The following is a 16,800-nucleotide window of genomic DNA, read 5'->3' as shown; positions in this document are numbered from 1 at the left end:
AAAAAGATTTCTAAATTACTTCTATTAAAAAATCTTAATCCTTTCAGTACTTATGAGCTTCTGAAGTTAGGTTGTTCTTTTCTGTCTAAGTGCTCTCTGATGACAGGTGTCTCAGGAACCGCCCAGTTTAGAAGAGGTTTGCTATGAGGATTTGCTTCTAAACTGGGCGGTTCCTGAGACACGTGTCATCAGAGGGCACTTAGACAGAAAAGAACAACCTTAACTTCAGAAACTCATAAGTACTGAAAGGATTAAGATTTTTTAATAGAAGTAATTTATTCCACTTTTAATTTAGCTCACTAGTCAGAATTCCTCTCAAAGGGAGGGGGCGTGGCCGCACTGTGCAGGTCTCCACCCCCTCCCTCAGTATGCTGTCTGCTCACATGTCCCCTAGCATTAGCAATACTACAACTCCCAGCTTGTCCTCAATGACAGTAGAGGGACACAAGCTGACAGTGGGAGAATTTTTCCTCCAGCTGTGAGCCCTGTACTCACAGCTGTCAATCAAGGAAGTGTGTCCATGACATAGGTGATGATGCATGGACACAGCAGAACTAGTATGTGTCCAGGCAAGCAGGGGTGGCAGTTTTTCCCCAAAAGTAAAAACAAATAAATGTAAAAAAAAACAGTTTGGACTTTCCCCTATTTTCAGCCAAAAAAACACAGCCTTCATTAAAGGGGTACTCTGGTGAAAAACTATTTTTTTATGAACTGGTGCCAGAAAGATAAGCAGATTTGTAAATTACTTCTATTAAAAAATTCTTTTTGGAGAACAGTGCTCTCTGCTGACATCACGAGAACAGTGTTCTCTGCTGACATATCTGTCCATTTTAGGAACTGTCCAGAGTAGCATATGTTTGCTATGGGGATTTTCTCCTGCTCTGGACAGTTCTCAAAATGGACAGAGATGTCAGTAGAGCACTATGCTCGTGATGTCAGCAGAGAGCTGTGTTCCAAAAAGAAAAGAATTTCCTCTGTAGTATTCAGCAGCTAATAAGTACTAAAAGATTTTTTAATACATAGTAACATAGTTCATAAGGTTGAAAAAAGACCAGAGTCCATCAAGTTCAACCTATAACCCTAATAAGTCCCTACTGAGTTGAGTTGATCCAGAAGAAGGCAAAAAACCCTCATACTAGAGGTAAAAATTCCTTCCCGACTCCAAATATGGCATCAGAATAAATCCCTGGATCAACCTTCTGTCCCTATAAATCTAGTATACATAACCAGTAATGTTATTTTATCTGGAGCAAAATATTGTAGCCTGCTCACCCCTCCATAATTTGAAGTCATGATCAGAAAGAGAGTCAGGGTGCTGCCAGTGCATTGCTGCCACAAACAAGGTGCATGCAGACCATAATAAAGACATATGCCGAAACGCATCAGTCTGTTTTTATATCATTTTTGTACCTCCTGTTGTTTTTAAGAGGATATGAATAAAGTATTTGCGTTTTAACAAGTGGTTCCAGAGTGCTGAGGGATCCTGGCTTCTTTCTAAGGAGTGTATTTTGCTATTTAGGCTTGTAAGAGTCAATAACAATAGTCCTTGCTCACCCTGGTAATGTTAGGCTGTTGCTGCTCAGTTAAAAGTTAAAACAAATAAATGCAAAAAAAAACTGTTTGGAGTTTCCCCTATTTTCTTTATCAGCCCCCCCCCCCAAAAAAAAATAAAAAAATAAAAAACATTTTATCTACAAAAATGCTGGTCATCATAGTAGTCCTTGAATACAAAGAAACATTCACGTATCTGAAATGAGAAGAAAAGAACAAAACTAAAAATGTGTTAGTACATTTTGGGCACTCTCCTATGGGGAGAGCACCGTTGAAGTGGATAAGCACTGTTCCCAGGGGGCCTTCAGTTGTTGTGAAACTACAACCCCCAGCATTCCTAGACAGCAGAAGGAAGAGGAGAGCACTGGGCACCGGAGCAGGACACCGAAGGCAACCCCGAAGCCCTGGAGGTTAGTAAAGATTTATTCATTTAGGCATTGTTCTGGGTATTTGTATTACAAAAACACGTGCGCACAAGACCGTATTAGCAGAACAAAAATTACATAGGCACTAATAAGCTGTAGCTAATAGAGTCCAACAACGTGCGCAGTCATAAGTTCTCGCAGTCTCACTCTCACGAGCAGAGCCCTCACTCCTTCTATTTGAATAGTGTGTAATATTGTTATGTCTGATACTTGTCTTTATTTGTACCCCAAAATTGTAAAGTTCTGCGGAATCTGTTGGCGATATATAAATAAAATTATAATTAAAATTATTATAAAATAGAAATGAAAAAATCAGCAAAGATCTTATAGAGCACTGATGCCCTCCAGTGGCAAGTAGTAGATGTGCACATATATTAGTAATATATAAAGTTCCAGAGAGAATTGGAATCTGGATGTGATGCTCAGACTCTCAATATCAAACTTTGCAAAGGAGTTGGTAGCTGAGTTGAGACCCTATATTTTGTGGTATACCAGGGAACTCTATAGGTAGTCTCCAGTTTACAATTTATAAGGTTAGGAGCTGCAGGGGGTTGATGCCCAGTGTCAGAGATCAATATTGCCCCTGGCTACCTTTCACCTCGACTGGGTGTCTGATATTGGCACTGCTTGCCACCTTTCCGTTGACTGCGGGGCTCTGGGAGACTTGTGATTGGGTCCTAGGTCTGGGGCGTAGCTATAGAGGTAGCAGTCGCACCGGGGCCCTGGTGCCTAAGGGGGCCTCAAAGCACAGCTTCCCCATAAGAGACCAGTGTTATAAATAGCATATGGGGCCCTGTTGCAGATTTTGCAACGGGGCCCAGAAGCTATAAGCTACGCCTCTGATCCTAGGTAAGCTGGAGTGAGGAGCCAGCTAATGTGAGGCTCCCAAAAAAAATGATGCCCTCCAAGTGTGTCCCATGGAAACTATTTAGAAGGAGTATGGTAGGGAGAAGTCTCTGAAAATGTCCGTAAGTCAGTATTTTGCTGGAAGCTGCAGCACCACAGATCTTGCTCTCTCAGTAGGAACCCCCAAAACGGTTAGCCTCCTCCTTCATGAGAAATGACCATAGGACAGATCACAGAGCATGCCCAGAAAAGCTTTGGGCCAGTCTGGGGCAATCTATTGTTTCTATATCCATGGGGCTTGCTGTACTGAATGACCCAGATTTATCAAATTGTGCGAGAGAAATAATGGAGTTATTTTCCCACAGCAACCAATCACAGCTCAGCTTTCACTTTACCAGAGCTCGTTAGCTGAGCTGTGATTGGTTGCTGAGGGAAAATAACTCCATTATTTCTCCCACAGAGTTTGATAAATCTTGGCCCATATCTCTAAATTACAATTAGAAAATAGAATCAGATTAGAAAAAAAATAACATTTCAGTGTTTGACTCTTATTAGTTAAAAAAATATATTTAAAAAATGTAGGCAATAGATTTACTTGAACTACCACATTCATAAGTTTTAGGGCCTATAACCCAATCAACGCCATAATGTCTATATGATACACTCTTTCACTTGTGCATCATAAAAAAAAAATCATAGTAGATTGCACATTATGAATCATGCTTAAGCCACAGCGGATATCACCGGGGTTGGGTCAAATATCCAAATCACCATGGATGAGTGAATTCATAATGAGAGAGAGGGGTATGAGAAAAAGGGATACCCCTCTCTTCCTGTCTTTTGGAGTAACCACCTCCTTAACAGGTTGGCTCCAACAACAATAACTACCTTTTCCTGTTCAACAGAGAAGGGAAAAAATAAAATTAAAGAGATGAAAAAATATGTTGCAAATATTTATTAGGGATCGATCGATATTGATTTTTTTAGGGCCGATACCGATAATCTGTGACCTTTCAGGCCGTTAGCTGATAACTTATACCGATATTCCGGTATAAGTTATTGGCTTTTACCCCCCTGCAGCGGATTTTGTGGGGCCAGAGACCGCCGCCGCCGCCCGCTTCTCTCCCCCTGCCTGTCCTGGGGTCCTCCCTAGTCCAACCACCACCGCCGCTGCCCCATTGCCCCCCCCCCCCCATCCCCAGTTTTATAATTACCTGTTCCCGGGGTCCGCACTACTTCTGGCTCTGGCGGCGTCCTGAGCTCTCACTGTGCACACTGGCGGTGACGTCGCGTTGAGGACGTCACTCGTCATTGCGCTGCGTAGCACGCAGGATGCCACAGGAGCCAGAAGAAGCGCGGACCCTGGGCCACAGGAACAGGTAATTATAAAACCGAGGATGGGGGAGGTAATGGGGCAGCAGCGGTCTCTGGCCGGGGAGGCGGGGCGGGACATTATCGGCATATCGGCAAGGTAATTGCCGATACCAATAATGTCCAAAATCGTGAATATCGCCCGATAATATTGGCCAAACCAATAATCGGTCGATCCCCAATATTTATGGACTGATCAATTTCCATGGTGAGCAAACAATGTTGCAATAGGCCCCCCTCTTAAAGGGGCTATATAATACTAGAGTGGATGAGATTGCAAACAATAATACAAAAATATCACAAAATGCAGAGCCTGCAGTGGCCATAGAGTACAACTACAACCATGTCATGTGGGGCATGGACAAGCAACTGGTTCTATTATTCAGACCCCAACTCCCAGTCCAAAAGTAACAACGGTTCATATTATATATCCTCAGTATGTTACAAAACAAAAATAAGCTCTGGAAAAATAGGGTTATAAAGACCTGGTAATGTTAACCCATATATATTTAAAGACGGTGTTTCACAAAGCAAAGTTGGTGAAATCAGATGTGTACCATATACATGTATGTAAAGGAGGACAAATGTGATTTGTAAAGTAACTTTTACATCCCTGAACAGTTTTCTCCCCCATGGACAAACTAGAAGACTGCAATAAAACTGAGCATGCCTGACCTACCTTATTGGGTGCTAACCATGAGCAGCAGGTAAAGACATTTTCAGAAATTGGCAAGCAGGAACTTCAATGAAACAGTGAATATCGCTAATGTAAGGCTGCAGAGAAAAGCTATGCTAATATAAATAAAGCACGTGCTCCCCTATGAATTGCAGCGTGAGCATGCCAGCCATTAGTATGTGCCCCAAGAAATGGAGGATGTACATGTAGCATAGATAAACGGCACCTCCTCTCCCAGAAGCAATAGCAATACGGTAAGGGAGAGTGTGGGTAGTGAAATACAAACTGCATCCAAGGGACAACTTAAAATGCTATACACACAGCTAGAATCAACAATGTTAGCGAAATAACATGCCATGAAATGTAATCCTAGTGCGTGATTATTTGCTACACTCAACAATATACTGAGCGCCTACCATTAAAACAGAAATAATACTAATAAGGTTAGAATATAATAGCACAGGGGAATCAGAGGCTGGAATATAACAGCAAAGGGGGATCAGAGGCTGAAATATAATAGCTCAGGGGGATCAGAGGCTGGAATATAATGGCACAGGGGGATCAGAGGCTGAAATATAATGGCATAGGGGGATCAGAGGCTGAAATATAATGGCACAGGGGGATCAGAGGCTGGAATATAATGGCAAAGGGGGATCAGAGGCTGGAATATAATGGCAAAGGGGGATCAGAGGCTGGAATAGAATGGCAAAGGGGGATCAGAGGCTGGAATATAATAGCACAGGGGGATCAGAGGCTGGAATATAATGGCATAGGGGGATCAAAGGCTGAAATATAATGGCACAGGGGGATCAGAGGCTGGAATATAATGACAAAGGGGGATCAGAGACTGGAATATAATGGCACAGGGGGATCAGAGGCTGAAATATAATAGCACAGGGGGAACAGAGGCTGGAATATAATGGCACAGGGGGATCAGAGGCTGGAATATAATGGCACAGGGGGATCAGAGGCTGGAATATAATAGCACAGAGGGGTCAGAGGCTGGAATATAATAGCACAGGGGGGTCAGAGGATGGAATATAACAGCACATGGGGATCAAAGGCTGGTATATAATGGCACAGGGGGATCAGACGGAGGAATAAAATGGCACATAGGGCATTGGGGGGGATAAAATGACAAAGGGGGCATCAGAGGGGGAAATAAAATGGCACAGGGGGTGATAAAGGGGAAATAAAAGGACACACGGGTGATAAAGGGGGGTAATAAAATGGCACAGGGGGCATCAGAGGGGGAAATAAAATGGCACAGGGGGATCAGAGGGGGGAATAAAATGGCAAGGGGAGATCAAAAGGGGGATGAAATGGCGCAGGGGGGATCAAGGGGGAAAGATGTGGCACAGGGGGTGATAAAGGGGGGGATGAAATGGCACAGGGGATGTACAGGGGGTAGCAGCTACATTACTAATGCTGATACTGGTATTACGTCGTGGATTGTCAACGCGCAATGCCAAACTTGCAATTGGCAGTGCAGCGAGGAGTGTTTCAACAAACTATTCACATCTAAAAAGGGTGTCACCAACATGAAAGCTCTGACTTAGGGGGTATAATTGTTTAGCCCTATCTGGAGGAGCCCTACCTGAGGGATCATATATCTACTTTGGGAGCTCTACCTAATGGGGAGCTCTACCTAATGGGGGTCATATCGATCTGGGGCCCTGTCTACCTACTTAGGAAGCCCTTCCTGCCTATCTGATGGGTGACATATCTGGGTACCCCTACATGCCTACCAACTGGGAAAAATATCTATCTGGGAACCTGTTTACCTACTGAGGGAGCCCTACCTGCCTGCCTACCTACCTGATAAGGGGACATACCTGCCTGAAGGGAGGACTACCTAATGGGGTGACATACTGATCCTCCTATTACGTTTCTATTAATAAAGACCTTATTTACATACTATTTTGGTTGAAATTATTTTATGTACCAGGACAACTAGATTGTGCTCCGTTTTAGTCCCTTGGACAATTTTCACTCCCCTGTCAAACCAGAAAATAAACAGTAGGTGCAAGGCATATTTTTTTTTATCAACAGGCTCCAGAAAGTTAAACAGATTTGTGAATTACTTCTATTAAAAATTTTAAGAACAGCAAATCAGGGGGTTGTGTTCAGGGTGTGCTTTAAAATGTAACTCTTATTCGGGTTTATGTTGAAAACCACCAAAAATTGTTTTTCAACCGGAGTACCCCTTTAACCTGTTGGGGACGAAGGTCGTATGCATACGCCCTTGCGTCCTGGTACTTAAGGACGAAGGGCGTATGCATACGCCCGAGGGAATTTCGGTCCCCGCCGCGCGGGATTGGACCGGGGTGACTGCTGATATCGATCAGCAGGCACCCCGCGCAAATCAGACCCCGATCATCAGACCCCTCCATGTCGGCGATCGGCGCAAATCACACAAGTCTATGGTGACCCGGAAAATAGGGGGGATCGTGGTTGTCCAAGACACCCACGATCCCCCTGAAGGGATAGGAGTGAGGTGGCAGGGGTGCCACCCCTCCTATCCCTGCTATTGGGCGTCTAGAAGCGACGTCCAATAGCAGATCGGGGGCGGGGGGTTAACTTACGTTTACCCTATTCTGCCCACCCACAATAGGCAGGGCAGAACGGGGAAACCGAAGGGGACCGGTGCCGACGTCCACTTACCCTGCGGGCGAGGCTGCAGGCGACGATCGGTGTCGGAGATCGGTGGGCGGCATGTCATGCGGCTGGCTCCCTAGATCCGACAGAAGCCGGTAAGTTGCCTAGCAACATCTAGAGGGCTACAGTTTGAGACCACTATACAGTTGTCCTCCAGATGTTGCAAAACTACAACTCCCAGCATGCCCAGACTAGCTGTCATGCTGGGATTTGTAGTTTTGCAACAGCTGGAGGGCTACAGTTTGGATATCACTGTGCAGGGAACTGTGGCCCTCTAGATGTTGCAAAACTACAACTCCCAGCATGCCCACATAGCTGTTTGCTGTCTGGGCATGCTGGGATTTGTAGTTTTGCAACATCTGGAGGTCCACAGTTTGGGGATCACTGTGCAGTGGTCTCTTAACTGTAGCCCTCCAGATGTTGCAAAACTGCAAATCCCAGCATGCCCAAACAGCAAACAGCTGTCTCGGCATGCTGGGAGTTGTAGTTGCGTACCTCCAGCTGTTGCAAAACTACATCTCCCAGCATGCACTTCGGCGATCAGTACATGCTGGGAGTTGTACTTTTGCAACAGCTGGAGGCACACTGGTTGGAAAATACTGAGTTAGGTAACAGTACCTAACTGAAGGTTTTCCAACCAGTGTGCCTCCAGCTGTTGCAAAAGTACAACTCCCAGCATGCACGGTCTGTTAGTGCATGATGGGAGGTGTAGTTTTGAAACAGCTGGAGGTTTGCCCCCCCATGTGAATGTACAGGGTACATTCAAACGGGCAGGTTTACAGTAAGTTTCCTGCTTCAAGTATGAGCTGCAGGGCAAACTCATAGCGGTAAGCTCACTGTAAACCTCCACCACTGTGAATGTACCCTAAAAACACTACACTACACTTCACTAACACATAATAAAGGGTAAAACACTACATATACACTCCCTTACACTGTCCCCCCCCCCCCCAATAAAAATGAAAAACATATTGTACAGCAGTGTTTCCAAAACGGAGCCTCCAGCTGTTGCAAAACAACAACTCCCAGCATTTCCGGACAGCCGCTGACTGTCCAGGTATGCTGGGAGTTTAGCAACAGCTGGAGGCACCCTGTTTGGGAATCACTGGCGTAGAATACCCCTATGTCCACCCCTATGCAATCCCTAATGCGCTCTCTCACTTCGGAGTCCTGTCGTATTTCAAAGAAACAGTTTAGGGCCACATATGAGGTTTTTCCATTCTCGGGAGAAATTGCACTACAGATTTTGGGGGCTTTTTCTCCTTTTAGCCCTTATGAAAAGGAAAAGTTGGGGTCTACACCAGCCTATTAGTGTAAAAAAAATATTTTTACACTAACATGCTGGTGTTGCCCTTCACTTTTTATTTTCACAAGAGGTAAAAGGGAAAAAAAGACCCCCAAAATTTGTAACGCAATTTCTCCTGAGCACAGAAATACCCCATATGTTGGCGTAAAATGCTCTGCGGGCGCATAACAAGGCTCAGGAGTGAGAGCGCACTATGTACATTTGAGGCCTAAATTGGTGATTTGCACAGGGGTGGCTGATTTTACAGCGGTTCTGACATAAACACAAAAAAAGAAATACCCACATGTGACCCCATTTTGGAAACTACATGGAATGTAACAAGGGGTATAGTGAACTTTAACACCCCACAGGTGTTTCACGAATTTTCATAAAAGTTGAATGGGAAAAAAAAATCCACAAAAATGCTGGTGTTACCCCAATTTTTTCATTTTCACAAGGGAAAATAGGATAAAAGCCCCCCAAAATTTATAACCCCATTTCTTTTGAGTATATAAATACCCCATATGTGGATGTAAAGTGCTCTGCAGGCGAACTACAATGCTCAGAAGAGAAGGAGCGTCATTGGGCTTTTGGAGAGAAAATTTGTCCGGAATTGAAGGCCATGTGTGTTTACAAAGCTTCCATAGTTGCAGAACAAGGAACCTCCCCCACATGTGACCCCATTTTAGAAACTACACCACTGACGGAATGTCATAAGTGGTAAAGTGAGCATTTACGCCCCACAGGTGTCTGACATATTTTTGGAACAGTGGTCCGTGAAAATGAAAAATTATATTTTTCGGTTGCACAACCCACTGTTTCAAAGATCTGTCAAACGCCAGTAGGGTGTAAATGCTCACTGTACCCCTTATTACATTCCGTGAGGTGTGTAGTTTACAAAATGGGGTCACATGTGGGGGGGGGGTCCACTGTTCTGGCACCACGGGGGGCTTTGTAATTGCACATGGCCCCTGACTTCCATTCCAAACAAATTCTCTCTCTCACAAAGAGACACATTTTGGGGGGCATTTTCTCCTATTACCCCTTGTAAAAAAGTAAAAATTGGGGGACAACCAGCATTTTAGTGAAAAAATATAATTCTTTTCATTTACACATCCAACTTTAACAAAGATTTGTCAAACACCTGTGGGGTGTTAAGGCCCCTTGTTACGTTCCTTGAGGGGTGTAGTTTCCATAATAGTGTGCCATGTGGGGGGGGGGGGGTCGCTGTCCTGGTACCATAGGGGCTTCCTAAATGTGACATGCCCCCCAAAAACCATTTCAGAAAAACTCACTCTCCAAAATCCCATTGTCGCTCCTTCCCTTTCTGAGCCCTCTACTGTGCCCACCGAACACTTTACATACACATATGAGGTATTTCTTTACTCAAGAGAAATTGGGTTACAAATTTTGAGATGATTTTTCTCTTTTTACCCCTTGTAAAAATTCAAAAACTGGGTCTAAAAGAACATGTGAGTGTAAAAAATTAAGATTTTGAATTTTCTCCTTCACTTTGCTGCTATTCCTGTGAAACACCTAAAGGGTTAACACCCTTATTGAATGTCATTTTGAATACTTTGAGGGGTGCAGTTTTTATAATGGGGTCATTTATAGGGTATTTTAAATCCATTTTAAACCTGAACTGGTCCCTGTAAAATACAGATTTAGAAAATTTTGTGAAAAATTGGAAAATTGCTGCTGAACTTTGAAACCCTCTGATGTCATCCAAAAGTAAAAACATGTCAACTTTATGATGCAAATGTAAAATAGACATATTGTATATGTGAATCAATATATCATTTATTTGGAATGTCTATATTCCTTACAAGCAGAGAGCTTCAAAGTTAGAAAAATGCAAAATTTTCAAATTTTTCATAAATTTTTTAATTTTTCACCAAGAAATGATGCAAGTATCAACGAAAATTTACCACTAACATAAAGTAGAATATGTCACGAAAAAACAATCTTTGAATCAAATTTATAAGTAAAAGCATCCCGTCCTTAGGGTCATAATGGGCTCCGTCCCCAAGGGGTTAAAGGCTCATTCACTCCAATATGTGAAATTTAAAGGGACTATGTATCCTGATGCATGGAAAAACAGTGAACACAGATACCCTGATGTAGAATAATGGCTGTGACAAAATTAAATCAACAAAAACCCAAATGTAATAATATAAAACACAGAAAAGAGCAAGAGAATTACCTCCTAAACAGGTAAATTATAGATGGTCAGGTAAGATATGTTTTTTATGATTAGAAGTATGTAACTAAAGGGGTACTCTGGTCCTAGACATCTTATCCCCTATCCTTTGGATAGGGGATAAGATGTCTGATCGCTGGGGACCCCCACAATCTCCCCTTCAGCACCCACTTGTCATCAGCCTTACGGAGCGAAGATTGCTCCGTGTCTGATCACTCACGATACAAGGGCCGGAGTATTGTGACATCTTGGCTCTGCCTCCTCTTGATGTCACGCCCCAAGGGGGTGGAGCTGTGAAGTCACGATACTCCGGCTCCTGTATTGTGAGTCATCAGACACGGAGCGATCTTCGCTCTGTGAGGCTGATGACAAGTGGGTGCTACAGGACAGATTGTGGGGGTCCCCAGCAGCAGAACCTCCACGATAGGGCTGCACGATATGGGAAAAATGTGCAATTGCGATTTTGGGCCTAAATATTGCGATTGCGATATGCGATGCGATATAATAAAAAAAATTGTGAAATCCCCCCATTTCACGTCCAATCGCCTCCATTTCACATCTACCTACCCATTTTATTCCCACCGCCTATTTCACATCTCCCCCTTGTCACATTCTCCCCCCTGTCACATTATTTTCCCCCGTCACATTCTCCCCCCCTGTCACATTCTCTCCCCTGTCACATTCTCTCCCCCCTGTCACATTCACCCCACTGTAACATTCTCCCCCGTCACATTCTCCTCCCCGTCACATTCTCCTCCCCCATCACATTCTCCCCCTTCGTCACATTCTCCTCCCCCGTCACATTCTCCTCCCGTCACATTCTCCCCCCCCTTGTCACATTCTTCTCCCCTGTCACATTCTCCCCCCTGTCACATTCTCCTCCCCCTTGTCACATTCTCCTTCCCTGTCACATTCCCCCCACTTGTCACATTCTCCCCCCTTGTCACATTCCCCTCCCCCTTGTCACATTCCCCTCCCCCTTGTCACATTCTCCCCCTGTCACATTCTCCCCCCCTTGTCACATTCTCCCCCCCTTGTCACATTCCCCTCCCCCTTGTCACATTCTCCCCCCCTGTCACATTCTCCCCACCTTGTCACATTCCCCCCACCTTGTCACATTCCCCCCTTGTCACATTCTCCCCCCTTGTCACATTCTCCCCCCCCCCCTTGTCACATTCCCCCCCCTTCTTTCAAATCCCTCCCCCTTCTGTCACATCCCCCCCCCCCCCCTTCTGTCACATTCTTGTACTGCAGTAATACACTGGGTTTCCCGGGCGGATTTCAAATCTTCCGCGGGACCCGGGAAACCTAGTGTATTACTGCAGTACAAGACCTTTCCCCATCAGCCAATCACTGGCTTGACACGTGACACCACTGCGGCCAGTGATTGGCTGAAAAGGGAAAGGTCCTACTGTACTAAGAGAGGACACTTCGTAGCGCACGGAGACGAATCTGCAGGGACCGGGGACCATGTGAGCAGAAGTTTTTTTTTATTTTTCTCCCTGCACCCTTAGCTCAGTGTTTTTCTAGCAGGGTGCCTCCAGCTGTTGTGAAACTCCTACTACTACCAGCATACCCGGACAGCCTTTGCCGATCCGGGCATGCTACGAGTTGTAGTTTTGCAACAACTGGAGGCACCCTGGTTGGGAAACACTGACTTTTAGTTTTTTAAATGAGTTTTTTCCTGCTCTGGCCGTCCCCCGCCACAGGAGCCAGCCCGAGCAGATAATCGCATGTTTTCCCGGGGGGCCGTATGGCCATATCGCAAAAAATCGCGATTCGATTGCTTTTGCGATATATCGTGCAGCCCTACTCCACGATCAGACATCTTATCCCCTATCCTTTGGATAGTGCATAAGATGTCTAGGGCCGGAGTACCCCTTTAAGGCACTTGGGATGCAGTGTTTATAAGCAGTAAACCAATTTGGTTAATTTTTGGAAAATTTACATTATAATGCATCCTTTCAAGGTTATACATCCTTCCATAGGAGCAGGCGATGTACATTTTTCCAAAAGAAGCCAAACAATGTCTCATGTGGTCAGACAGGGGTTTGTCACATTCATGTTCAATGTCATCAATATGCTATTGTATACGGCGTGACTCTCTAGACATTTTAGCAACATTGGGCAATGATGACATTACATGAATCGTGTGCACAACAGGGGCAGTGAGGGAAGACAATGATCATTTTATATATATACTAGCCCACATTAAATGCACTGTATTACCAATATGGGGCAGTGTAGGGAGGGCTATACCCCTTAAATACACTGTGTGACCAGCAGCGGGCAGTACAGGGAGAACAATGATCACATTATATAAACTGTGTGACCAGCAGGAATATAGACAGACATTTATCAAGGGGTTTAGTCAGGTTTCCTTTACTATAATTGTCGCAACTGCGACTACCTGTGTTTTCGTGCAACAATTTGCGTGAAGAACAAGAAAAGCAAGAAAATTCAAACTTGCTTACGTAGTTAATTTTTAAAAATGGATTTGCTTTAGTCAGGTATTTATTAACTGCGACAGTCGCAGCTGCTCAATAAAATGTCGCAACGGGCGTAAAAATGTACTAGATTTACTCCAGCTCCAACATGGAGCAGGAAAAGCTACTGCTGCCCGGGCTCCGACATACTTTCTCCCCGCTACCCTCACTTCGCTACAGGGACATTGCAGTGATTTACAACCCACCCCTCTCACCTGCCAGCGCCACACAACTCCCATCTGTCTGCTAACTGTTGCAAGACTACAAGTCCCAGCATGTCCTTAAAGTGAGGACACGCTGGGAGTTGTAGTCTTGTAGCATCGGGAGCTGAGCGGTGCAGGTGGGAGACAAGGGGGGGATGTATATCAGTGTCCCCATCATTATTAAGTGAGGGTAGCGGGGACGCAGTATGAGGAACCCGGGCGGCTGCACTGTAATGTCAGCCCGGGCTCCTTATAACATATACCGGCGCCGCAGACTCCTAAATCTCCTGCTGTCATTTCACATTTCCCGCTGGGTCCTATGATTGGCCAGGACCAGCAGCCAATCACAGGACCCGACCGGAACAGTGACATGATTAGGGGATATAGGAGTCTGGCAGGGGGGGGGGTCCGTCAGCATACACACACCCCCCCCAACGGCCTTCAAATGCGCTGTGCCCGTCCGTAACCCCCCCCCCCCCCCCCCCCGGCCTTCACCTGCACAGTTCCCGGCCTCCGCCCCCACCAGCACCCCTCTACTCCCCCCAGCCCCCCCCCGGCCTTCACCTGCACTGTGCCCGGCCTCCGCTCCCACGTCTCCGGTTGCGCCGGCCTGATGTCCCTCCGTCAGTGACGTCACTCGCAGGGCGCCCGGAGAGAAGGATCGCTGCGCTGGATGGGTGTGAGTGTCTGTCTCTCTGTCTGTCTCTATCTCTGTCTGTGTGTGACTGTCTGTGTGTGACTCTGTGTGTTTGTGTGTGTGTGACTGTGTGTAACTCTCTGTGTATGTGTGCCCGTGCTCCCTTTGCAGGACTACAACTCCCAGCATGCCCTTACTGTAAGGACATGCTCGGAGTTGTAGTTGTGCAGTGCAGGCGAATGACAAGCTTGTCCCCTGCCCCCAGCTGCAGGACTACAACTCCCAGCATGTCTTTACTGTAAGGGCATGCTGGGAGTTGTAGTCCTGCAGCTGGGGGCAGGGGACAAGCTTGTCACTTGCCCTCACATCTACTGCACCACACAACTATAACTCCCAGCATGCCCTTACTGTAAGGGCATGCTGGGAGTTGTAGTCCTGCAGCTGGGGGCAGGGGACAAGCTTGTCACTTGCCCACACATCTCCTGCACCACACAACTACAACTCCCAGCATGTCCTTACTGTAAGGGCATGCTGGGAGTTGTAGTCGTGTGGGGCGGGAGATGTGCGAGCAGGTGATAATAAATGTACTAACCCATTATTTTTTCTTTTTCTTCTCATTTCAGATCCGTGTATTCTGTGGACTCCTTCGGATTCGGTGGACCAGCGTTTTTCTTTGTTTGATTTTAATAAAAGGGTTAACGAGGGCTTGTGGGGGAATGTTTTTTGTAATAAAGAATTTTTTAAACCTGTTGTGTTTTTTCCTTACTTTACTTGACAGGCTTAGTGGTGGAAGCTGTCTTATAGACGGAGTCCATTACTAAGCTGGGCTTAGTGTTAGCCACAAAAACAGCTAGCGCTAACCCCCAATTATTACCCCGGTACCCAATGCCACAGGGGTGCCGGGAAGAGCCGGTACCAACAGGACTGGAGCGTCAAAAATGGCGCTCCTGGGCCTAGGCGGTAACAGGCTGGCGTTATTTAGGCTGGGGAGGGCCAGTAACAATGGTCCTCGCCCACCCTGGTAACGTCAGGCTGTTAGTGTTTGGTTGGTATTTGGCTGAGAATAAAAATAGGGGGGACCCTATGTGTTTTTTTTTTTTATAAATAATTAAATATTTAGAAAAAAAACATAGGGTCCCCCCTATTTTTATTCTCAGCCAAATACCAACCAAACAGTAACATTACAGTAACATTACCAGGATGGGCGAGGACCATTGTTACTGGCCCTCCCCAGCCTAAATAACACCAGCCTGTTACCGCCTAGGCCCAGGAGCACCATTTTTGACGCTCCGGGCCTGTTGGTACCCGCTGTTCCCGGCACCCATGTGGTATTGGGTACTGGGGTGATAATTGGGGGTTAGCGCTAGCTGTTTTTATGGCTAACGCTAAGCCCGGCTTAGTAATGGACTCTGTAAGACAGCTTCCACTACTAAACCTGTCCAGTAAGAAAAAAAAAAAAAAAAACACAACAGGTTCAAAAAAATGTTATTACAAAAAACACTCCCCCACAAGCCCTCATTAACCATTTTATTAACATCAAGCAAAAAAAAACCGCTGGTCGTCGAAATAGTCCACCGAATCCGAAGGAGTCCACAGGATACACGGATCTGTAGAAGAAGTAACAAAAAAACAAAAAAAAAATGAGTAAGTACATTTAGGGAGAAAAAACTGTGTTAAAAAAATGTAATAAACACACACACACACATATATATATATATATATATATATACACTTTTTTTCAAAGCTGCATAGTGGTGTTCTGTAGTCATTATTTGGTTTTTGCTTATGTGTGCTAAAAAAATGGTATTTGAAAGTGATTTCTTGGTTTTTGCTCATGTAAGCCAAATTTATCAACCACCTGTGATAGTATGATAAATATGTCATACATAAGCAAAAAAAATAGGAAGAAAATAATGACTACAGAACTTGCTTACCAAAGCAATGATGATAAATGTCCCCCATAAAGAGTAACGAAATAGGAAGAGTGCTATAATCAGGATAACACTCCATTTAGTCTTACTAGACAAAGTATTAAAAACAAACAAACCCCAAAATTGGGGTGAAATAAATTCTTCTTTAACCTGAATGTTATGTATTTATTTTATTTAATTTAGCACAGATGTCTTGTAATATTCAACTATATTTTCCATGAATACATTCAACATTGCATTCTCTTACCTCTTCTTGTTACTGATCTTGATCACAATTCTTGTCTGGAGTGTAATTGAGGTAATCTTCTCACATCGGAGGCAGACCCTTTCTAAAAAATACTGCAACAAAGAAATAGGAAACTGCTATGGAATAACTTGATAAACATTTTGAAACACTTATTATTATGTATTGGGTAGAAAATACATATACAAAGTTTGGACTAAACACAGCAAAAGTAGCGTAATTATTATTACACTAAAGCAAAAAACAGACACATTAGTGGGAATTTACCAACACTGCAGAAGATGTAA

The 16,800-nt window shown here is 44.8% G+C and overlaps 1 protein-coding gene across 1 annotated transcript in view; it reads right to left on the bottom strand.

Annotated features, from left to right (window-relative positions):
- Positions 1-7,662, bottom strand: part of LOC130356349 (synaptotagmin-2-like) — a 169,431-nt gene extending 161,769 nt beyond the window's left edge. The window contains exon 1 of the mRNA XM_056557741.1: positions 7,534-7,662. Within this exon, the coding sequence (XP_056413716.1) occupies positions 7,534-7,591 (58 nt within the window). The 5' untranslated portion in view covers positions 7,592-7,662. The remainder of the gene's footprint in view (positions 1-7,533) is intronic.
- Positions 7,663-16,800: the final 9,138 nt, after the last annotated feature.

The sequence above is a fragment of the Hyla sarda genome, chromosome 2 (assembly GCF_029499605.1).
Source record: "Hyla sarda isolate aHylSar1 chromosome 2, aHylSar1.hap1, whole genome shotgun sequence".
Classification (NCBI taxonomy): Eukaryota; Metazoa; Chordata; class Amphibia; order Anura; family Hylidae; genus Hyla; species Hyla sarda.
The sequence above is the reverse complement of the archived record's forward strand: the minus strand, read 5'-3'. Positions and strand labels throughout refer to the sequence as shown.